Genomic DNA, 24,090 nt, shown 5'->3' with positions numbered 1-24,090 from the left:
CAGTGATTAAGTTTGAACCCACAGGACACGTTAGTGTTTAATCACACAGGAAATGAAACGTGTCCTTACAGCCAGGAACCAGAGCCACTTTCCATTAACCAGTCTGTATGTATGTGTGTGTGTGTGTGTGTGTGTGTGTGTATGTGTGTGTGTGTGTGTATTGCACACATTTTCCATTTTCTCAGTGCACAATGTGTAGGTCAGGATCTCAGCACGCATAAGACATTTCATGCTTTACCCACCACAATTGACCCTTGCTTAATATGAACGTGTGTATGTCTGGTTGTGTATGTGAGTGTGTGTGTGTGTGTGTGTGTGTGTGTGTGTGTGTGTGTGTGTGTGTGATAATGCTTGTTTGCTGATGATCTCTGACCTCTGTAGAAAGCTACAAGTAACGAGCATCATGTTGTATATCATTACATATCCAGCAGCAACAACTCACAACTCTTAACCCTGGATCATAGTGTGTGTGTGTGTGTGTGAGAGAGAGAGAGAGAGAGAGAGAGACTTAAATTAGAGTAGGAGAAAATAAGTGGAACACACACTCTCAAATAGGTGATGATTTGGGAATGCTAAGAAATAAATTAGCCAGATAAAAGTCAGTCAGGTCCATAAGTATTTGGACAGTGGCACAGTGTTTGTAAAGTTGCCTCTGTACAACATCTTACTGGAAATTATGGGATAATTTGTTGTTGTGATTGGCTGGGAGAGGATTGTGTTTTGTCATTGGGAGGATTGTGATTGGCTAGGAAAGGATTGTGTTTTGTAATGGGGTGGATGTGATTGGCTGGGAGAGGCCTGTGTTTTGTCATTGGGAGAATTGTGATTGGCTGGGTGAGGATTGTCTTTTTTCATTGAGATGGTTGTGATTGGCTAGGGAAGGATTGTGTTTTGTGATAGGGATGGTTGCGATTGGCTGGGAGAGGCCTGTGTTTTGTCATTATGGTTGGTTGTGATTGGCTTGTGTTTTGTCATTGAGATGATTGTGGTTGGCTGGGAGATGCTTGTCCTTTGTCATTGGGATGGTTGTGTTATTTGGGTGGGGGAAGCTTTTGTTTTGTCATTGGGATGGTTGTGATTGGCTGGGAGAGGCCTGTGTTTTGGAATTGGGATGGTTGTGATTGGCTAGAAGAGGATTGTGTTTTGTCATTAGGGTTGGTTGTGATTGGCCTGTGTTTTGTAATTGGGATGGTTGTGATTGGCTGGGAGAGGATTGTGTTTTATAATTGGGATGGTTGTGATTGGCTGGGGGAGGTTTGTGTTTTGTCATTGGGATGGTTGTAATTGGCTGGGAGAGGTTTGTGTGTTGTCATTAGGATTGGTTGTGATTGGCCTGTGTTTTGTAATTGGAATGGTTGTGATTGGCTGGGAGAGGTTTGTGTTTTGTCATTGGGATGGTTGTAATTGGCTGGGAGAGGTTTGTGTGTTGTCATTAGGATTGGTTGTGATTGGCCTGTGTTTTGTAATTGGAATGGTTGTGATTGGCTGGGAGAGGTTTGTGTTTTGTCATTGGGATGGTTGTGATTGGTTGGGAGAAGCTTGTGTTTTGTCATTAGGGTTGGTTGTTATTGGCCCTTGTTTTGTAATTGGGATGGTTGTGATTGGCTGGGGGAGGTTTGTGTTTTGTCATTGGGATGGTTGTGATTGGTTGGGAGAAGCTTGTGTTTTGTCATTAGGGTTGGTTGTTATTGGCCCTTGTTTTGTAATTGGGATGGTTGTGATTGGCTGGGGGAGGTTTGTGTTTTGTCATTCAGTCTAAATTCAGCCATGTCACTCTACTGCTGCATTCTCTTCACTGGCTTCCCGTAGCTGCTGGAAGGGTTGTGATTGGCTGAGAGAGGCCTGTGTTTTGTCATTGGGAGGGTTTTGATTGGCCAAAAGCAATTACATCCTTACCAGAGCAAAGTCTTTGTTGAGAATCATCTGCTCCAGTAGCGACGACTCGTTGTGGAAGAGGTGAGGCTGCATGTGACTCCACATGTGTGGAAACCACCAGAACTCATCCACATACTTCAAAAGGAGATCATCACCATCATCTTCCTCCTGTGTGCCTAAACACCCACGTAATAAACACACACAGAGAGCTGTCTTCATTAACACATTTTAACAAGTCATCGTCAAGCACATACAGAATTATGAGAATACCTTTACATAATCATAAGAACATTCAAGACATGCTAAATGATTTTATTTATTATTTAGTTAATAATATCCATTTACTGACAAATATTTTAATTTATTTAACATTTTAAAAGAAAACAATTATGGCTAATACTCAATTATTCTAATTATATATTTTATATGATACATCTATAATTATTTGCGAGCACAATAATTAGTTTCACATGATATTATTACCTAAACAGATGGTCTGTCCAGAAATCAAATTAACATGCTTTCCTTTTTACTCTAAATGTAGCCTCACATTTCCAGAGAAAAACATCTACATATCTCATATTTATCATTCTGAGATTATTTAATTACTTATTTCAAGTAACTTTGCCTCGTTAAGATTTTCTCTTCTCCTAAATACGATTTATTTGTAAACAGACAGACACTTTTCAGAAGAAATTACAGCAGAATTAAAAAAATGTCTGCATAATTAAATGATTAAGATATAAACAAGTCATTAAGAGTGGATTAAGGCAAAATGCTCTTTTCTAGAGATTCTTATTTATAGTGGTGATGATAGGAACTAGACATTAGAACACTTAATTTCTTCATAGAAAGCTACATTACAGACACATATAAATAAATGCATATAAATAAAAATAAGCACGACTGTATACTTGGATTTGTACTCAAGTAAAGTTTATTACTGTTACAAAAACATATAGAAGTATTAGAAAAATGTCTACAAAATACTAATGAATGGGTTACCTGAGACACTGATTCAAAATAATTGGGCAAGAGTTTTGGCCTAAAACATATTTTTAAGCCCAGTGATGGAGGAGGTACGAAAGAACATTGCAGCTAAGATTTCACTATGATTTAAGCCAAACAAAAGTAAAATGATGAGTCAAAAACATAATCTAGCCTATTTGGTAGCATGCTGTTATAACACTGACTCATTTAAAAACAAAACAAACAAACATAAAAAGTATGTTTTTTACGATATCTCATAATGAGATACTTTCTCATAATGAAAAAAAAACATTCCACCATAATTGTGGTAACAAGATTATTTATTTCTTTAAGCATTTATTTTAGAATTACACTAAATACAATTTTTTTATTGCTTGGCAACAATACTCCTCTGTAGAGGGGTACATGTAGGGTGTCACATCAAACCAGTTCCTATAGACATGTTTCCATATGTAATTTTATAATTACATCTATTTTACCATCATGAGCATTACAAATAAAACTCAGAAGATGTGTGTGGGTTCACTGGTGCTTTTGGATAGTAAATAAAGTGGCCATGTTTGAGCTCTGTCTGACTTAGTTTACATCTTAATCACTGAATTAAGCACTTTAAAACATTGGTTGGTTTGGCATAGTGGATAACAAACAATCACACCATGCTACACCAAAAAGAGTCCATGGGCAAGACTCGCAACATTCTCCTACATTCTTCTACCAGAAATCAAATGGAAGTTGCTCTGGATAAAAGGGGCTTTTGCTGCTTGCTTACTGCGAACCGAGGCAAGGATGGAGGAAAACTCTGAGAAATTTAGGCTGCAATTCTGGGCGGCTTCAGCTAAAGAGACTTTAAGCCAGAACCCCCCCCCCCAGCCAAGCAGACACTGAGTATGAGCTGGAAGAGAAAACGGAGCTGAGATGGTGGTCGGGTGCAAAATTTTCAGGGAAGAGGAAAGAGGAGCAGTTGAATAGGGCACAACTGCTAATGTAGAGGGGGAGTTTGGGCATGGTCCTTCTCCCAAACGTTAGTAATTTCGTAACATATCGTTTTGAAATTTTGTATCAGCTGTAGTTTGAAAAAAGACGGTGTCTAGCTTTGCATGTAACGGCGAAGACATGAGTTTAGTCCTTACCCTTCTATTGTGGTGAGCATTGCTAGTGTCGGTAGGCGCCAATTGGCAGTATCAAATTGGGGGAAAAGGGGAAAAATTCAACTAATAAAATTTATAAAATAAAAAAATTATTATTTCATTTAGCCTAAAAGTTTTAAATGACTTAGATTGAGCATCACTGAATGAAAAATATTCTATACTATACCAGATGTTTTTACCTGGCCAACTATCCATTTTCATTTTTTGCTGTTTTCGTCTTACATGCCCCCTCAAACACAAACACACATTTAAAAACCATCTTCCTCCTCAATGCCACTCTCCATGGTGCATAAACTCAAGATCGTGTGGGGGAACTTCAAATGGAAAACATCAAATGGATCAAAAATAGTAAAAACTTTAGCACAGAAAAAGGCTGAAAAACTTCAACGTTGCCATGCCACCAGTACTGTTGCCATGCCAATCGGGCCAGGATAGACCGTTTGTTGGCAGACTCGCATATCACGCTCTGATCATAGAAACGTACAAGCTTTTTTTACCCCCATCGATCATACACACACATACATACACCAACCTGTGTGGAAAAACTTTCCAGAGAAGCCCAGATTGAAGGTGAAGTTTGAGATTTGAGTCCGCAGCATGTTCTGTGTCTCCAGAAGAGCCTAGAGGAGAATCAAACAATCAAAAGGTTCATTTGAGCATAGAGCTGATCAACACACTACGGACGGTCTAGTCCTGATTACTAACTGCTGACAGATTACAAATAAGTCACTTTCACTAATTCACTTTTAAAGGTTGTGTCTGCAGGAGACCCAGTACAATACCAGGACAATAACTGCGAGGGCTCATGTGTGAATTGATATATTACTGGTAAATACAGTAATGTCCAGATCACAGCTGGAAAAGTGAAACATTTCTTTGATGGTATTTTAGTTTTACAAGTGGAAACATGATGGCAGTGTAATTTGCTTGTTATTCCAGTGAAGCTGCAAAATCTACCCTGCCTGTTATTATTACAGTTGGGTTTTTAACTTTCAGAGAGAAAACGTTGCAGCTGTGTATTTTTGTACATCATTCAGAAATAAAAGAGCAGCTGGTCTTTCATGCTGAGAATATCACATCTACTGGTTTCTGGGAATACTGGTAAGTATGCAAGTGTGCATGCAATTTCAGAGCTGCATTTGTAAATAGCAAAAAGCCAGAACGCTACTGGTAAAAACATCTAGTAAGAATCAGAAGCTACAAAAGTCCAGAAAGGCAATAAGTTACCTTATTGTTTGGTTTTCTAATTATCACAACTTATTTTTTCTTGTGATCTCAGGATAACAAATGTTGTCTTTTAATGATCATAACTTATTTGTCTTGTGATCTTAATGTCTCAAGAGCTGTTTTCTGATGATCCCAACATATTTATTTCATGATCTCAAGATAACAAATGTTTTCTGATGATCACAACTTACCTTTCTTGTGAGGAGGGTTGCAAAATTTTAGGAGGAATGGACAGTGAAAGCAGTGGGTGTGGCCTCAATTGCCCTTCAGTGTGTATTGTACCATGTGCCTGGGACTGAGGAGCAGCTTTGATATGCAACTGTTTTGGTATCCTAATTAATTATTTTAGCCAAAATTATGCTTAAGTATATTTAAAGTATATCCCAACTATATGTAAGTTTCTCACCTTTAGCTTATTTAAATAATTAATCCCGTTAATTCCCATAATTACCTGTTTATTCACGTTTATTCCCATGGTAAAGTTACTGGTGATTTACTGGAAATGTATCTGAAATTTTCCACTCCTTTGCAAACCTAATCACAAGAAACATTGTTTTGTTGAAATTAAGTAAAAACATTTGTATCTTTAGATTGCAAGACAAATATAAAGGCCACTCATTTTACTTTTCTTGAATAACTTGAATAAGAAATGCTGATTCAGACATTTAAAGTCAATTCAACTACAACAACATGAAAAAAGTAGGACACCCCATTAAATACTTATTAAGACCTATCAATATTAATTGCATCACCTTTGGAAAAACAATTAAACTGTGTTCGTTTTTTTTCCCAGAGTCCTACATCTACAGCATCTTCTTTCATATAACTTTTTGGATCTCAACATGGTAATTACCACTCACTTCAACAAGTTATAAGTATGTTTTCATTAATTAGTTTTTACAAAAGACTTTTCATCAGTTGTATGTTTTTAGTTATATGTTTCATATTTCTTCCATTCTCTTAATGCTGTTCAAATGAAGATATACTGGATAAAAACGCTACTTTTTATAGCTGTATTTGAAGTTCATTACACTTCACAGAATACTGACATCAATTCGGCTCAACCTAACGAGAAACGGTAGTACCCAACTCATCCCTATCCTCATCTTGGGTGACACCAACTCCAAAAGTGATAGGGCACAATGTACTTGTTAAAAATGCTGTGACGCTGATTTGCTGATGAATAGCAACTTTGTGTCTAACTAAATCCAACTCTCATGGCTACAATCACTGGTGGTTTTATGATTGGGCTGTTTTTACTTGCCCACCAAAAACAACACCTCTCATTATTAAAATGTTATGAATTAATGAATCGAAGCAGAAATCAAATACTCCTGATAAATATAATATACTTCAAAATCATAGTTTAACCAACAAGCACAACCTCTTTCCTGAGCCTTTAACACTTCAGTTATGTTTTAAGAGCTTGTTGAGCAACTTTAGGAGTGTAAGAAAAGTATATTGCAAGTTTAAAGAATTATTGCATTATCTACAAGTGCAGTAAGAAATATTACAACTGACGTTTATAAAATTTTCACATAATGTGGAAGAACACGAACTGTGACCACAGGTATAATTATTAGTTTGTGAGTTGCAGTAAAAAATGATTGTCTTTTACCGTATTTTAAACAGCCTAATGTCCAGCTAGAACAGACATGATTGGTTTGACTGTCTATCCGTCTGTCTGTCTGTCTTTTTATTTAAGAGATCTGAACTCAGTCAGTTTGACTGTCAGCATCGCTATGCATATATAAAAGCCGATATCACATTTTTAAAAAGTCTGTTAACTTTACATTGGTGTCCATCAAGCCATTAGAAAGACAGGACGTAACGTTCCAGTGAGGATTTGATAAAATGACCATCCTTCATCTTCACGGTTTGAACAGTTTCACTTGCAGCATCAATCAGAGCACTCAAGAGTACCCACTTTGACAATTTACTGACTTGGAAAGAGAGTATAGCTTTGCGAGCAGGCAGGCAGAACGATCCCACACCTGTCAATGTCCTCTAAACTGCTCTTATTATTCCTGAATTCAACAGGCGCAAGTAAAAAGGGTCAAAGTGAAGTTTAGCAGAGATTGCCCCATCAGTATAAAGTAGGAACTTTCTTCTTAGACTAAGCAAAAAATGCAGTTTTAGGAGCTTCAGACTTCCTATCTACCACTGGATACCACTGGATGTAGGACACTTTATGTTTCAGAAGTTCATTAAGCCTCAGAGGTGAAGAAGTACACCCTTCAGAAATTAAGGGGAAATACACTCCTAGAAGATTCTGACCAACCCATCTCCACCCTTCTTCTCCAAGGCTCACAACTTCAGCTACAGGGTTGCTCGGCTTTACATGGCTGCCATGAAGCCGCCCAGAGCACCAGCCCAAAAGTCTTCTGGGCTCTGATTCCTTTGTCATCTCCAACTCTCCTCCTGGAGAGCTACCTTCCTGCAAGCCTTAACTCCAACCCAAATGTAACACACCCTATTCAGCCAGCAGCAGTCATTAGATGGCTCAGGCAGGAAGGAATATGGTTAAATCCTAAGTTTGCGGGAAGGGCGCTCTCGAGAACGAGGGCTGGAGACCATTGATTTGGACCCTTTTAGGAAAATGTAATGACAACAGAACGCAGTGATGTAAGGTGGTCATCAAGACAAGAGGAGAACCTACAGACCTATATGTCTTATGCCATCTTAAAGACCTCAATGGTAAAACTTGATGGAGCCAACCAATTCCAGCAGATGCTAAAGGAGAGATTCTACCCTCAGGTCTTGGAGGTAGAGAAAGTATGGGCATTGAGATAGACAAGGTACTGATCCCTTTGTCCTCCTGTAAAATGGCCTTCCTGTAGGATTCAACTTCAACCATACAGGTGAATTCAGCCAATCAAGGACTCCTGAAGGCTGTATTAAGATGGATCAGGGTTGGATCCAAAGTCTGTGGGAAGATCGCTCTCCAGAATAAGGGATGGAGACCACTGTGAGTTGGACCATTTCAGGAAAATGTGATGAAAATATGACAAGACCAAATGAAAAGCTACAGCCTTCAGGTGCTTGGAGTCCAAATGGTTCACTGGATGCTTCAGTGGTTGCTTCAATGGTTCTTTGCATGGGTGGAAACCTCTAAACATCACCAACAAGGGTGAAAAGTCAAGGTACCCCATTTCAGTACTATAGGGGAACCCTTTTTGCGTAGAGTGTCTAGTACATTTGGACCTAAGATTCAGCATTTCTTGTAGACCATGATTTGCTGGATGACATGATTTACATTAGGGCTGGATGTGAACGCTGCAGAATGGCAGAGCTCCAGGGCTGGTGCTCCCATTCTAAATGATTTCCCACAATTCAGCTCACTGTTTGCAAACAAGAAATCATGTGCAAAATACACACACACACACACACACACACTACGTGTGTGAGGGATCAGTAACGAGTGTGTGGGATGGAAGCTGCCAAAGTGATGGGGTTGTGCTTGCGAGTATACAAATAAGTGTATCTGTGTGCAAGTGCAAGCGGTGTGTGTTGGTATGTGTGTGTGTGTGTTTGCTCGATCGATCTTCTCTCTATGAGTAATGGTTTTTGGTGCTGGCAGGTGCCTTGGCAGCACAGGTCTAAAAAAATACAGCCCCATATTTCCTGCCTTACACACCATGCAAATTCGATCAATATCCTTCACCTGACTGTCAGCTTTTAGTGTGTGTGTGTGTGTGTGAGACGTCAGTATTTTGCAGGTTGTATGGCAATATTGCAGTAGTCAGGAATGGGTGTGCTAGCCAAGTTAGGCTGTGTCACCAAGCCATTTCTCACACAGCGCTGGGCCTTGTGCCGACAACCCCCACAACCCCCCCAACCCGCACACACACACACACACACACACACGGTCACACACAGTCACACACATTCGCAGGACCCCACGAGAGTAGCCGGAGTCATTCAATTACTCTGCTACGAGTGTGACTGTTATTCCCAGAGACGTCCCTGATTTTAATTCCATTTATGCGTAACTAAACGACGTTTAAAATCACATTTAAATGATGAATTGAGATACACGCTTGCCGGTAATCTAATCGACCGCATGGTGTGTGTGCGCCACCCGGATCGGCGTGGGCGTGTGTGGGTGTTTTACATCGTAACTCAATAAAGCCGCTTTTTGATTGAGAGCTCATTAATGCAAAATGATCTGCCTCTCGAGTGACTGACGGTTAATTTGATGTCTGCGGCGGAACGAGCGCTTGGCAAAGCCGAGTTTAGATTGGGTTAGGTGCGTTTATGAATATTTATGGCCAAGTTACACTGTCTTATGGGAGGAAGGGGGGAGCGTTTTATGTATCTCGGAGACACCATGATGTGAAAGGGAGTCAGTTCGGCCCAATATCAAATACCACACAGAAAGCGAGCATGACATCTTTGATGTTCAGGGGAAAGACTGACTTGTGATGTTCGATTTGTTTGCAAAGTATGTTTTCTGAATGATTCTCTGTTCTAGCATTGCACATTACACATTATACATCACCATAACATTAAAACCAAATCGCTAAAAGACTCTGACCTGCCAGTGTTGACTTTCTCAGCAATTTTTGCTCCAGTAGCTCTTCTGTTGGGGATTAGATCAGACGGACTAACCTTCATTGCCACTGCACACCAACAAGCCCTGTTGCCACCAGTTGTCCATCCTTAAAGCACTTGGTAGGTACCTACTAACCACTGCATACCAGGAATACCCTCAAGACCTGCCTGAGATGCTCTTTCCCAGTCGTCTAGCCTCACATAGTTTCAGACTTTTACTCTTGCCCATTTTTCCTGCTTCCAACACACCGCCTTCAAGAACTGAAGTGACACTGCTCACTTGCTGCCTACTATATCCAGTCATTGACAGATGCCGTTGTAAAGAGATACTTAAGATCGGTGCATGGCAGTGAAAAAACATAAACCTCAAACTGTTGTCTCTTCATTGCAACAAAAACCTGACTGGCCACAGCTGTGTTAGATTAGGGTTGGAGAACAGGCCAATCCCCAAATTCCAAAAAAACTCTTCATTTTGTCTTGTTCTATTCACACTCCCAAAACTGACATAAACCAAGCCCACTAGCAAAAGCCTTAGTCAAAGCGGTAATGAAGCAATAAAACGCAGCAGTAGCTTCAGGAGAATACAGTGGTGTTGATACTGGAGAGCGGCTCATCACCTCCAGACTCTGCTAGTTAGGGGAATACGGGCTGCTACATGAACCAGGCCTCGTCACCCAAGTGTTTCCTGTTGCAATTACCGCAGAAGTGGAACTCAAATTTAGACAACAAAGAAAATACGTTGGGAATCAAGCTAGGCTAAAACCTCTAGTAGCAAAAACTAAGGCTAACCACATATCAGAGAAAGCCAAGCCGGAGAAGTGAGCAGGTGCTAGGAGGGTGCCTGACCAAAAGCTAACCCAGCTGAAACTGCTTCGGGTAGATAGCCACACTGAAAGGACACAGAGAGGACAGCGACACTCAAAATATGGAAGCTTTAGCGAAAGTTCTACCAAGAGACTCTAATGCTACATCACTTAATATCTTGAATGGCTGCACTGGTGAGAGCTCCGGGTAAACTCTACGGCTTTTTGTGTTTTACTGTATTATTCGTTAGTGTTTGTGTACAAACCGCCGTTGGGATCATCCAATATGACAGATCTCCCCTGTCTTTGTATATTCTGTATTTTGTGTATATTTTGTGTGTATTTTGTATTTATTTAATATAATTTTTTATATAACTTTATTTTAAGATGTTTAGAATGTATATAATTTTGTCCTCCTGTAGAGTATCAACCTGAGCCTCACCACAAGCAAATCAATGCATAAATGTCCTGACATGACTTGAACTTGAAACTTGAAATCACCAGCTTCCACCTGCCTCTAAAAACATGACACTTCCACACCTTCTCTGCAGCTCGCAGATGCTGATGTCTCATCCTCCCTACTGCCTCCAGGTTGGTCCTGCCCTGTCCCCCAGTTTTTCCTCTTGCATTTTTGCCTATAAAGTCGGTCTGAATGTAAAACTAAACAGTTGTTTAACTCAGAGCATTTTTAGCTCAGCCAGCCATTGAAATACTGCCTTTCCGGGTTTTGTAGCGGGTCTTTTTGCAAGGAAGATAAAGTGAATAAATTGAAATCGTTGAAATAACTGTGATTTAGGAAGAGGGGCGTATGGAAACAGGCAAGAAGGAGGCTGGAAAGAAAGAAGGAGCAAATTTAAGCAGATTAATTCCAGTGTTGCTCCCACCAAGAACTCTAAAATCGACACATTCTTTCCTGCCAGTCCAGGGGATTGAACTAGCGACCTTTCAGTCCCTAATCTTAAGGTCATGGTTAGAGGAACCTGTTCTCAGGTCAGATGAGCCCATGATTTTGTGTCAGGGAACAGAATGATAATGTGAATAAACATAAAAATTAATGAGCGGATTAGAAAGAGGGACAAAACATAAGGAAGCGGGTGGAGAAAAGAAGGAGGCTGGAAAGAAAAAGAAGGAGCTACTGTAGCGGATTGGGAATCTGACATTGCGGTTAAAGAAACTCTAAAAAAAAAAAAAAAAAGAAGACAGGCAGGATGGGAGAGGGGGATGACAGGATTAGCAGAAAGTGAGAGAGGGAGAGAGGGAGAAAGAGAGAGAACCTGCAGCGAACGAAAATGGAGCAGCCAGAGTGAAGAGCACTGGGATTTTTTTTTATTTATTTCACTGACATAAAATTTCCCTTTTCTCTCAAAACCCCTGACAAAGATTCACTCTTTCACACATACACACACACTCAAGCGACAGAGATCGTGAAAGAAGGGACCAAAATAACAACAGAAAGCATGGACGCATCAGGAAAGTTGGGAACGGTTGGGGTGGGGGGGTGGTGGGGGAAAGTTTTGCCGTCTCGTTTGGCTGCTGCAACAGTGCTCTTCTGCATGATAATGTAACCAGTTCAAGAGCATTAAATATTCAGCACTTTTATTTTAGTCAGCGCTGCCTTATATTGATCTGGGGAGGGTGCTGAGTGCTGATACTTCAAGGACGATGAAACTTTAATGCGTTAATGTGAGAAAATGTGCTTATGAGCGCAGTTATTATTGTACGTTCTGAGTTTTTTTCCCGTAAGCGATTGAAGGGAGGGGACATGGTGGAAAAGGGTGTGGAATAGGGAAAAGGGGTGGGGCCAAAGCTGGATTGAGTTCCCTAGTTTAGCTACGGCAATAAGATGCTCAAAAAGAAACAATGCACATTTAAATATGACATAATCGAGGTATTTTCCCCAACCTAACACCAAAGGAGTTAAGGGGTGGTGAAACACAACATCGCTGGAATGTTTTTCCCCTTTCACTTTTGGCCATAAACACAAAGTAAGCCTCTAAAATGGCTTATACCAAGAGACCTATCTACTAATCATGACACACACATACTCAAATAAACTCTTCCTGATCAATCAGTGGCGTTTATCCAGAAAAGGCATCAAACTCCAATGTCTGAGGGGTGTGACGATGTTAGCACTTTACCTTTAGCTTGTTCCATATGTGTTTAGCCAAACACACAGAGATAGAGAAAGAAATAGGGTGTTGAGGAGATGGGGTGGAGTAATGGGTTGTCGAGAAGTGGAGTAATAGGATGTTGAGAAGATAGGGAGGAGTAATGGGGTGTTAAGATGGGGTGGAGTAATGGGTCGTCAATGAGATTGGGTGGTGGAGAAAAAGGGTATTGAGATGGGGGTGTCGTGGGTGGTGGGAGTATTGAGGCATTAAGGAGATGAGTATGGAGTATTGGGCATTAAGATCCATAATCATGACCTACAGCTAAAGTCTTAAAATATTGGTATAGCAAGAAAAAAAAACAGTGGTGATTTGATCTTCTGGTGAAGTGCACAACCATTCAAAATGAGACACTCTGAATTAATCAGTATTCAGAGCGACAGAATCCAGGACTACTGCCAACAAGTTATGGCTCCTCAGGGTTCATCAGATTCCCTACGCTGCTCAAACTGCCACAGACTTCTTCAGAAAATCGGTGCACGAGAAGCAGCGTAGAGAAGCATACTTTCAGAACGAGATGCAAGAAGGACTGTAAACGACAGCTCCATTCTCCCACTGGTACTTGAGGGTGAGCCAGCTAAAACTAACGCTAGCACAGCATGCCAAGCTTAGCTAAGGCTGGAGAATCTAGCAGAGTTCCCAAGACTCGACAGAGGAAAATCAAAACCAGTGAACAGAACCCCAACCACAGGAGGGTAGAAACAGGTGGCATATGCTAGGTGCAAAGCCGTACAGATGTAGGCAACAGGTTGCTGTGTTAGCGCCCCCCACACCAGACTGTCCTACATTAGCTCAGAAAGCTAATGCAAGCACTACCAAGATCCATAGAACCAGTGTTGTTGGCTATTATTAGGTCAATAAGCCAACCACAGCTGGTCAAAGCTATTTGGATAGGAGGGGTACAATTCTAATGTGCCTGCTAGTAATGGAGGAAGGGGAGGCAAATCCAAACAGTGTTTTGAAACCCCCCGTTTTACTGACAGTAGGTTGGTAGGCACTCCAAATTCTCTCTCTTCTCTCTCTCGCATCATATGTCCCCTTAACAGAACAATATTAGCCTCAAGCATGTTGGACCCACTGAATGCTTTTCTGTTCTGTTATGAACTGGAAATGAATTTGTGTTTGCATGAGTGCATGTGTCAGAGGGGAAACCCTCTGGGCCTTTGGAGAAGGCCTAATGATTTCGTTTTGAGCTCAATTTTTTATAAGGTAGAAGCAACAAGCAGGTAAATTCTTTTTTAAATTCTTAAAATGATCCAATTTTGGCATGTAGGCAGATTATGCCAAGCAAGCTCTGCCATTGATTAGGCCTTCAGAAGCTGTCTAGTCAAAAAGATCATGTCTAGGCTAGGTGAGTTACAGGAGGGCACAGGCTCTAAGTTGTACATATGTTGTTACTGGGACCCATCTTTGCAGCCCATCTTAATCACACATGGGTTCCATCTAGGCTGGTGGGCATCCCTATGTGAGGCCAATGTGGGACCTGAGGACAAAACTTTCTGCTTCCCAGTTGGGCCACCCATACAGGGACCACATGGGCATGTTAGCAGTGTGGACTGAAGGCTAAGGCTTTTCACAAGACAATCGCTTGCCACCCCCCAGTCATTTTAGAAGAGAAGCGAATGGACAGTCAAAACAGGCAGTGCAACGTGCAAGTGAATCTGACTACAAAAACCACCAGATGTTGCTTCTGAGATGAACACATGATTGACAGCCTCCTACTTGAAAGGTTTATTGGGTTAATAAAAATATGCCTCTTTGTAAGTTGGTGTCTGTCTGCTAGGAAATAACTGAATCTTGGGAGTGGGATCATGCCCTGAAGCTTAATTGCAACAAAGTACATTGATGTTTTTATCATGTCTAACCTTACTATTTCAATGGTGGATAAAAGCACCTTCCAGCTTTGTCATGGCAACTGGGCAACCCACATTAGCTTGGCTAAGTTTGCTAACTAGTAAGGTCTGATAGGTGCAGATGCTACGTGCAGCATTCATGTGATACTCGAATACTTACCCAACAAATGAATATCCGAATCTCAAAATAAGAACTCTAATACCTACCCAACCAATTTCAAAACTAAAAGCAAAAAAAAAAATCTGAACCCCAAAATTAAAACTTGAATACCTACCCAACAAATAAATATTCAAATCCCAAAATTTAAACTGGAACACTGACCCAACAAACCTATATCTGAATCCCAAAATAAATTAATATCTGAAGCCCAATATTAAAACTCCAATACCAATACAAAGAACAAAAATCTGAATTCTAAAATTAAAACTCCTAAACAAACCAATATCAAAACCTCACAATTTAAACCTTAACACCAACCCAATAACTACACTGCACTGAGGGATCTCCTCCCAGACCTGGACTAAAGCATCCACCAACTCCTGGACAGTCTGTGGTGCAACGTGACGTTGGTGGATGGAGTGATACATGATGTCCCAGATGTGCTCAATCGGATTCAGGTCTGGGGAACGGGCGGGCCAGTCCATAGCTTCAAAGCCTTCATCTTGCAGGAACTGCAGACACACTCCAGCCACATGAGGTCTAGCATTGTCCTGCATTAGGAGGAACCCAGGGCCAACTGCACCAGCATATGGTCTCACAAGGGGTCTGAGGATCTCATCTCGGTACCTAATGGCAGTTAGGCTACCTTTGGTGAGCACATGGAGGGCTGTGCGGCCCTCCAAAGAAATGCCACCCCACACCATTACTGACCCACTGCCAAACCGGTCATGCTGAAGAATGTTGCAGGCAGCAGATCGCTCTCCACGGCATCTCCAGACTCTGTCACATCTGTCAAATGTGCTCAGTGTGAACCTGCTTTCATCTGTGAAGAGCACAGGGCGCCAGTGGCGAATTTGCCAATCCTGGTGTTCTCTGGCAAATGCCAAGCGTCCTGCACGGTGTTGGGCAGTGAGCACAACCCCCATCTGTGGATGTCAGGCCCTCATACGATGGAGTCGGTTTCTAACCGTTTGTGCAGACGCATGCACATTTGTGCCCTGCTGGAGGTCATTTTGCAGGGCTCTGGCAGTGCTCCTCCTGTTCCTCCTTGCACAAAGGCGGAGGAGGCGGTCCTGCTGCTGGGTTGTTGCCCTCCTATGGCATCCTCCACATCTCCTGGTGTACTGGCCTGTCTCCTGGTAGCGCCTCCAGCCTCTGGACACTACGCTGACAGACACAGCAAACCTTCTTGCCACAGCTCGCATTGATGTGCCATCCTGGATGAGCTGTACTACCTGAGCCACTTGTGTGGATTGTAGAGTCTGTCTCATGCTACCACGAGTGTGAAAGCACCACCAACATTCAAAACTGATCAAAACATCAGCCAGAAAGCATAGGTACTGAGAAGTGGTCTGTGGTCCCCACCTGCAGAACCACTCCTTCATTGAGTGTGTCTTGCTAATTCCTAATAATGTCCACCTGTTGTCTATTCCATTTGCACAACAGCATGTGAAATTGATTGTCAATCAGTGTTTATATTTGGGAAAACAATGACGCTACTTTCGCCTTATACTTCACGTTCACAAGATGTGTGTGTATGTGTGTGTGTAGAGGAGATGGTGTGTATGTGTGTGTGTGGATTAAGCTGGCATCACTTCTGAAGCCTGCTGTGGTCCAGATGCTCAGTCTGGACACCAGTGAGTCAGTAAGTGCACCACACACTCTCTCTCTCTCACAAACACAAACACACACACTCAGCTTTGCACACATTTCACAAAGTCAATAATTAAAATGATCTCAGGCTCATGTTAAAAGCGCAATGCAAAGTGTGTGTGTATGGGGTTATCTGTAGGTTAAGGAGGGAGTGTGTGTGTGTGAGTGAATGAGGCTGGCGGATCAGAATCAGTAAAGTAGAAAAGGTTAACTGCAGCACAGGAGAAAAGCTGTGTGTGTGTGTCATAAATTGGGTCACACATCTCTTTTTCATGAACAGAAGTGCTGTCTCCCAGATCACCACCACCCCCATTCTCTTTCTACCTCTCTCTCTCTCTCTCTCTTTTGTTCTGTCTCTCTTTTCTTAATTTCTTATTTTTCTCTCTCCATTTTAATTTTTTTTTTCCTCTCTCTTCCTCAATCTCTTTATCTCTCATTCTCATTTACTCTTTTTTTCTCTTTCATCTTCTTCCCTCTCTCCTTACTCCTTTTTGTCTTTTTCCTAGGCTATGTCAACATTCCTAGACATTTTTGAAAACAGAGATTTCCCTCCCTCCGTTTTTGAGAATATTCCCGTTCTATCCACACAGAGCCAAAAAAGCTTGCATGAGCAATGCTAGCCCTGTATGGGCTGATAGTACCTCAAAAGCACTGTACTTTACTATAAGTAATTAAATTACAGATTCAAAATTTAAATGGAGCATTAATATAGAATTGTAATAGAACAGTTTTTGCATTTATTCATATGTTGAAATCTGAAATCATTACTTATGTAGTTCACTGTATAGGGAGAAAAGGGGTTATTTGAGATTTAGTCAGACACATGCATGTGTTGTGATGGGAGTGTTTTTTATAAAGTTCATTTTCACCTTCCACACAAAAGGAAACAAAAACACTTTATGGATGTTTTCATGTGGATGGGGCTTCACTTTCTCTCTATTTCTAAAACCCCTTGTTTTTTAAAATATCCGGATTCATGTTGATAGGCCTTCCCTCGCTCTCTTTTTTCAAAAGCCTCCGTTTTTAAAAATAATATGTGGATATGTTTTGATGTTTTTAAAAATATGTGTGGATGAGGCTGCACTGCCTTTAAAAAAAACAACCCCCCCCCCCTGTTTTTAAAAATATCCGAATACGTGTGGATGGGGCTTCACTTTCTCTCGGTTTCAGAAGCATTCGTTTTAAAAATATCCGAATATGTGTTAATGGGGCTTCACTTTCTCTTTTTTCAATAGCCTCCGTTTTGAAAAAAATCCGGATACATGCTGATGGGGCTTCACTCTTTCTCTTTTTTCAAATGCCTCCGTTTTTAAAAAGATCCGGATTCGTGTTAATGGGGCTTCACTTTCTCTTTTTTCAATAGTCTCCGTTTTGAAAAAAATCCGGATACATGCTGATGGGGCTTCACTCTTTCTCTTTGTTCAAAAGCCTCCGTTTTTAAAAAGATCCGGATTCGTGTTGATGGGGCTTTACTTTCTCTTTTTTCAAAAGCCTCCGTTTTTACAAATATCCGGATACATGTTGATGGGGCTTCACTCTCTCTCTTTTTTCAAAAGCCTCCGTTTTTACAAATATCTGGATACGTGTGGATGGGGCTTCACTCTCTCTCTTTTTTCAAAAGCCTCCGTTTTTAAAAAAGATCCAAATTTGTGTTCATTGGGCTTTACTCTCTCTTTTTTCAAAAGCCTCCGTTTTTTTTTGTTTTTTTATATCCGGATTCGTGTTGATGGGGCTTCACTCTCTCTTTTTTTTGAAAAGCCTCTGTTTTTCTTAAATATCCGGGTACATGTAGAAGGGGCTTCAATTTCTCTTTTTTCAAAAGCCTCAGTTTTTTTTTTAAATATCCAGATACGTGCGGATGGGGCTTAAATCTATCTTTTTTAAAAAGCTTCCATGTTTAAAAATATCCGGAAACTTGTCAGTGGGGCTTCAATCTCTCTTTTTTCAAAAGCCTCCGTTTTTAAAATATCTGGATACGTGTGGATTTTTTTTTTCTCTCTCCTTTTACTCACTCTTCCTCGACCTCTCGTTTTCTCCACTCTTTGCCCTTTTTTTCTGCCTTGTGCAGTCTTTTGATGACTGTGTTGTTGTTTGCAGTTCAAAGACGCCGGGCAGGACAAGCAGTGGCCCACCTAATGAGGGCCGAAATCTCCAGGCCACCCCGACCACATCCACCATACATCTGGTAGAGCAAACACACCAGACAGGTCTGGGAGAGCAGTGCAGAGCCATTTTTCAGACAAGCTTTGAATTCAGCATTTCAGGATGTGGAAAGCAGCCTTTGAAAAGCTGCGTGTCGTGATCGGACCATCCATAGGGCCAGCAGTCTCCAGTCGCCGGCCACCTGTGCCAACTGATAAGAGAATGGCCATTGCTTTATACAAGCTGGACACTTGTGTGGAGTAGAGGGTGGTGGGAAAGTGCTCTGTGGAAGCGTAACAGCAGTTGGTGGCTGTGTTTACGCTGTGGATCCAGCAATAAGAATTAAACTAATGAATAGTGCAACGCACTAGCTGATGCACCGGAGGCGCTCACGGCTTTTCTTTTGCTCTTTTTGCATATGTGGGTAAATGGTAATTGACTTTTTCCATTCAGGTTTTATTAGTTGCGCATTTTCAAAATTCCCCAAATTCTCTCTCCTTTCTTTGTCCACTCCTCTTTCTTTTCTCCCTCTCTTTCTTTCTCTCACCTTTCTTTGTCCCCTCCTCTTTCTTTTCTCCCTCTCTCTCTTTCTCTCTCCTTTCTTTGTCCCCCCTCTTTCTTTTCTCCCTCTCTCTCTTTCTCTCTCCTTTCTTTGTCCCTCCTCTTTCTTTACCCTCTCTCTCTTTCTCTCTCTCCTTGCTTTGCCCCCTCCTCTTTCTTTCTCTCTCCTTTCTTTGTCCCCTACTCTTTCTTTTCTCCCTCTCTTTCTCTCTCTCTCCTTTCTTTGTCCCCTCCTCTTTGTTTTCTCTCTCTCTCTTTCTCTATCTTTCTCTCTCATTTCTTTGTCCACTCCTCTTTCTTTTCCTCCTCTCTCTTTCTATCTCTCTCTCCTTTCTTTGTCCCCTCCTCTTTCTTTTCTCCCTCTCTCTCTTTCTCTATCTCTCTCCTTGCTTTGTCCCCTCCTCTTTCTTTTCTCCCTCTCTTTCTTTCTCTCTCCTTTCTTTGTCCCCTCCTCTTTCTTTTCTCCCTCTCTCTCTTTCTCTCTCCTTTCTTTGTCCCCCCTCTTTCTTTTCTCCCTCTCTCTCTTTCTCTCTCCTTTCTTTGTCCCTCCTCTTTCTTTACCCTCTCTCTCTTTCTCTCTCCTTTCTTTGTCCCCTCCTCTTTGTTTTCTCTCTCTCTCTTTCTCTATCTTTCTCTCTCATTTCTTTGTCCACTCCTTTCTTTTCCTCCTCTCTCTTTCTATCTCTCTCTCCTTTCTTTGTCCCCTACTCTTTCTTTTCTCCCTCTCTCTCTTTCTCTATCTCTCTCCTTGCTTTGTCCCCTCCTCTTTCTTTTCCTTCCCTCTCTTTCTTTTCTTTGTCCCCTCCTCTTTTTTTCTCCCTCTCTCTTTCTCTATCTCTCTCCTTGCTTTGTCCCCTCCTCTTTCTTTTCTCCCTCTCTCTCTTTCTCTATCTCTCTCCTTGCTTTGTCCCCTCCTCTTTCTTTCCTCCCTCTCTCTTTTTCTGTCTCTCTGTCCTTTCGTTTTGCCCCCTCATTTATTTTTTACTTTCTCTTTTTTCTTTCTCGCTGCAATTTTTCTGTTCTGTACTTCTGTTTTCTCTCTCCTCTCCCCTTTTTTTCTCTCTTCCTCTCCTCGCCCACCACTCTCTACGCCTCTTTACCAGCTAAAGAGCCAGTCAAAAGTTTGGACACACCTGCTTGAAGATGTGCTGATCATCATCTTAAAAAACATATGATTCAAATAACCATAGTTTTGTTTTTAAAAGAGGACACTGGGGACACACGGGTATCCACGGGTATTACAGTGTCGGGAGCATTACATGTTATCAGGGAGAGTCCTAATGAGTGTGCTAGGTATCTACAATTGGGGAGTGACAGAGGGTAAAATTAATAACTTTTTTTTATATTTATAACATAATTTCCAGTCTAGCCAAAAATTCAGTAACTGCCCACTGTTATCTATTATGAGCATGTATTAACCCGACAGGTCTTTCAGATATGAGAGGATACGCCTCGTGTTCTCGCCTGTGGTAATCGACTGTAGGCTACAGTTGCAGCAGAAAAGACATTAAGGTATCACCTTCACAAAATATCAAAGGTCAAACTGAAAATTATACACCATACATAATACACTCATTCCTCCCTCATACCTGCTTCCATACCTTCATCATCCACCAGCCCATCAATACACTATATTGACCCTTCATCCATTCCCTGGCCACTTCTTTGTAAACACCTATGTTGCTAGTGTACATCTGCTGATTCAGAAATCTGTGTTTGTGATCCTCTAGCCCTTCACCAATGGTCAATTTCTGATCAGAGAGCCGCTCTTGTTTGGGAATTCTAACCCTAGCACTAACCATAAGGCTGTACCACTTAGCTTTAGCTAATGTTCACATCAGCCATGAGAAAAAGTGCAGTCTTAAGTGTGGAAAATTTCAGGTCACACTAGTTTAAGCATTAAAACACCTTGAGGTAGATGTGCTACAACTGCAGGCGGCCACATCAGGTCGGACTTCTGTCAGCCAAGAACAGAAAGCTGAGGCTGCAGTGGGCACAGGCTCACCACAACTGGACAGCTGACGCCTGGAGAAAGGTAGCCTGGTCTGATGAATCTAGAGTTCTGCTGTCAACAGCAGAATCCATGGACCCAACCTGCTTTGTGTCGACAGTTGAGGCTGGTTCAGGTGGTGTGGTAATCATGGTTTGAATGCTACAGCATATTGTGTAGTGAGTATTCCTCACATTGTCCATCCCTTCATGACAACAACCGACCCGTCTTCTAATGCCTACTTCCTGCATTATCTCAACCTGCTTTCGTGACCATGACAGTGAGGTCTGTGTTCATCAGTGGCCTTCCCAGGCATCAGTTCTGCCTCCAGCAGAATATTGTAGATTCATATCAACATGGACCAGAACCCCAAAGGAAAGAACCGAAGCTGCAAATAAAAAAGGTCCTACCCAGGATTAATCCTGGTTGTTCCTAATAAAGTGCTGAGCGAGTGTGAATAGACAGACAGACAGCTGGAGAATAAGAGAAAGATGAAATACTGCATGTGGTGGGTTTAATAATCAAGTTAATCAGATTGGCTGCTTTTTATTAGACTGCAGAGAGGGCAAATCATATTTACAACACTGCAAACACAGCTGTGCATCAATGCCTCACACACACACACACACACACACAGACACACAAGCGTACAAGGTCCCTCACCCCTGCTGTGTGGAATAAAAGTGTGAGCGGCCTTTAGGAACCCGCACAGCTAGAGGTGTAAACCTGTCACCCTTGCTTTATTCTTCTTCCCGTTCCGAACTTCTTCCCTCGTCTTCGTCCCCTGTTCCAATGACACATCTGTTCTTCATCTCCTGCCTCCTCCTATCAGCTCCTATTCCGTCTCCATATCGTCTCCCTCCTCTCTCCTCTGCGCTGTCCACCCTCGTCCTCTCCCTGTCTCCCCCTCTCTCATTCTCTGACTCTGTCTCTCTCTCTCTCAGTCTCTGGGTTCCTCTTTCCCTCTCTTCCTCACGCTCTCTGGAGGCCGAGGCTGAGCGGACAGAGACAGAGACACATGTTAATGACCTCGCCGCGCTGATCAATGCCCCGCCGGGGAGAGATAGAGAGAGATGGAGAAAGATGGGATGGAGGAGGGGAAATGAGAGAGGCTAAAATAGCTGAAATATTGGCGCTGCAGCCAAGCGAGGCGTATTTTACGGTATTTTTCTGTAGTTTTCCGGTTCTGACGACATGAAGCTTGACCAAATTCTGACCCTTGGCTGAGGCGATATTTCACTCCATTGTGCTCCATACTGGGCCACTGTCGTAGAGGTCATGTAAACTGTAGAGACATCCTGACCCAGGCGGATCGATTATTACAGAGAATAGAAAATAGTCCCCCAACCCGAAATATCCAGTCGACAGCTGATGTTAGCTAGACGTTAACTACTCTATCTTACAGTAACTACATGTTTAAAGCTCTAGCTGATGTTAGCTAGACGTTAACTACTCTAGCTTACAGTAACTACATGTTTAAAGCTCTAGCTGATGTTAGCTAGACGTTAACTACTCTAGCTTACAGTAACTACATGTTTAAAGCTCTAGCTGATGTTAGCTAGATGTTAACTACTCTATCTTACAGTAACTACATGTTTAAAGCTCTAGCTGATGTTAGCTAGACGTTAACTACTCTATCTTACAGTAACTACATGTTTAAAACTCTAGCTAATGTTAGCTAGACGTTAACTACTCTAGCTTACAGTAACTACATGTTTAAAGCTCTAGCTGATGTTAGCTAGACGTTAACTACTCTAGCTTACAGTAACTACATGTTTAAAGCTCTAGCTGATGTTAGCTAGACGTTAACTACTCTATCTTACAGTAACTACATGTTTAAAGCTCTAGCTGATGTTAGCTAGACGTTAACTACTCTATCTTACAGTAACTACATGTTTAAAGCTCTAGCTGATGTTAGCTAGACGTTAACTACTCTATCTTACAGTAACTACATGTTTAAAGCTCTAGCTGATGTTAGCTAGACGTTAACTACTCTAGCTTACAGTAACTACATGTTTAAAGCTCTAGCTGATGTTAGCTAGACGTTAACTACTTTATCTTACAGTAACTACATGTTTAAAGCTCTAGCTGATGTTAGCTAGACGTTAACTACTCTATCTTACAGTAACTACATGTTTAAAGCTCTAGCTGATGTTAGCTAGACGTTAACTACTCTAGCTTACAGTAACTACATGTTTAAAGCTCTAGCTGATGTTAGCTAGACGTTAACGATAACAGCTCTAGCTTATGTTAGATAGGTGTTAATCTCTCTAGCTGACATCGCTAGCTGTTTTATTTTCTAAAATAACAGTCTCTGTGTATTTAAAATTAGTTTAGTTAGATCAGTCATTTGGGTGGGGTGCTGAACTTGCTAAACCAGGTGAACTGATATATGCTCACTCTCTGGATGATTTCTCTTAACAGCAGTCCTACAGTCCTTTCCTTTGTCCCACAGTCAACAGATTACCCGTTTGTTAGGTCTTACAGTTACTTATATCTTATATCTACTTATATCTGTCTAGTCTCTTGACTTTTTGCTTCCGTTGCTTGCGTCTGCAAATCTGATTTCTTGGCAAACCATCACTTTAATTGTAATTCATTGCTATCGGGTCATTAACTCCATATTGGTGTATCGGTACAGCCCTAAGAGAGACGTCAGAAGATAAAAGGACATGATGGAAAAAGGAACCTGTTGCAAATGCTGACAGATAGCTGGAAACATCTGGACAAAGCTTTCCCCGGAGAGAGAGAGAGAGAGAGGCGCTGAGACTATAGCTTCTGTAGTCTCATTAAATAACAAGTTATTTTTCCCCAGCGCCGGCACTGGCACCACACACACACACAGGCAGAGAGAGGCCATTTTTCCTAATTTACTACAAAATACAGCTACACTCAAAACAATGTCATCTTTCAAAATGTCATTCTGCAGGTGTGTGTGTGTGTTTGTGTGTGTGAAGGTGATGGAT

At 41.6% G+C, this 24,090-nt stretch overlaps 1 protein-coding gene across 4 annotated transcripts in view; it reads right to left on the bottom strand.

Annotated features, from left to right (window-relative positions):
• ndst3 (N-deacetylase/N-sulfotransferase (heparan glucosaminyl) 3) overlaps window positions 1-24,090 on the bottom strand; it is a 126,870-nt gene that overhangs the window by 60,229 nt on the left and 42,551 nt on the right. For all 4 annotated transcript variants that reach the window (XM_072669916.1, XM_072669914.1, XM_072669917.1 and 1 more), the window contains exons 3-4: window positions 4,546-4,633; window positions 1,897-2,051 (exon numbers count right to left, since the gene is read on the bottom strand). In XM_072669916.1, coding sequence (XP_072526017.1) covers window positions 1,897-2,051; window positions 4,546-4,633 — 243 coding nt within the window. The remainder of the gene's footprint in view (window positions 1-1,896; window positions 2,052-4,545; window positions 4,634-24,090) is intronic.

Source organism: Salminus brasiliensis, chromosome 24 (genome assembly GCF_030463535.1).
Source record: "Salminus brasiliensis chromosome 24, fSalBra1.hap2, whole genome shotgun sequence".
Lineage (NCBI taxonomy): Eukaryota > Metazoa > Chordata > Actinopteri > Characiformes > Bryconidae > Salminus > Salminus brasiliensis.
Note: the sequence above shows the minus strand (reverse complement) of the source record. Positions and strands in the feature narration are given on the sequence as shown.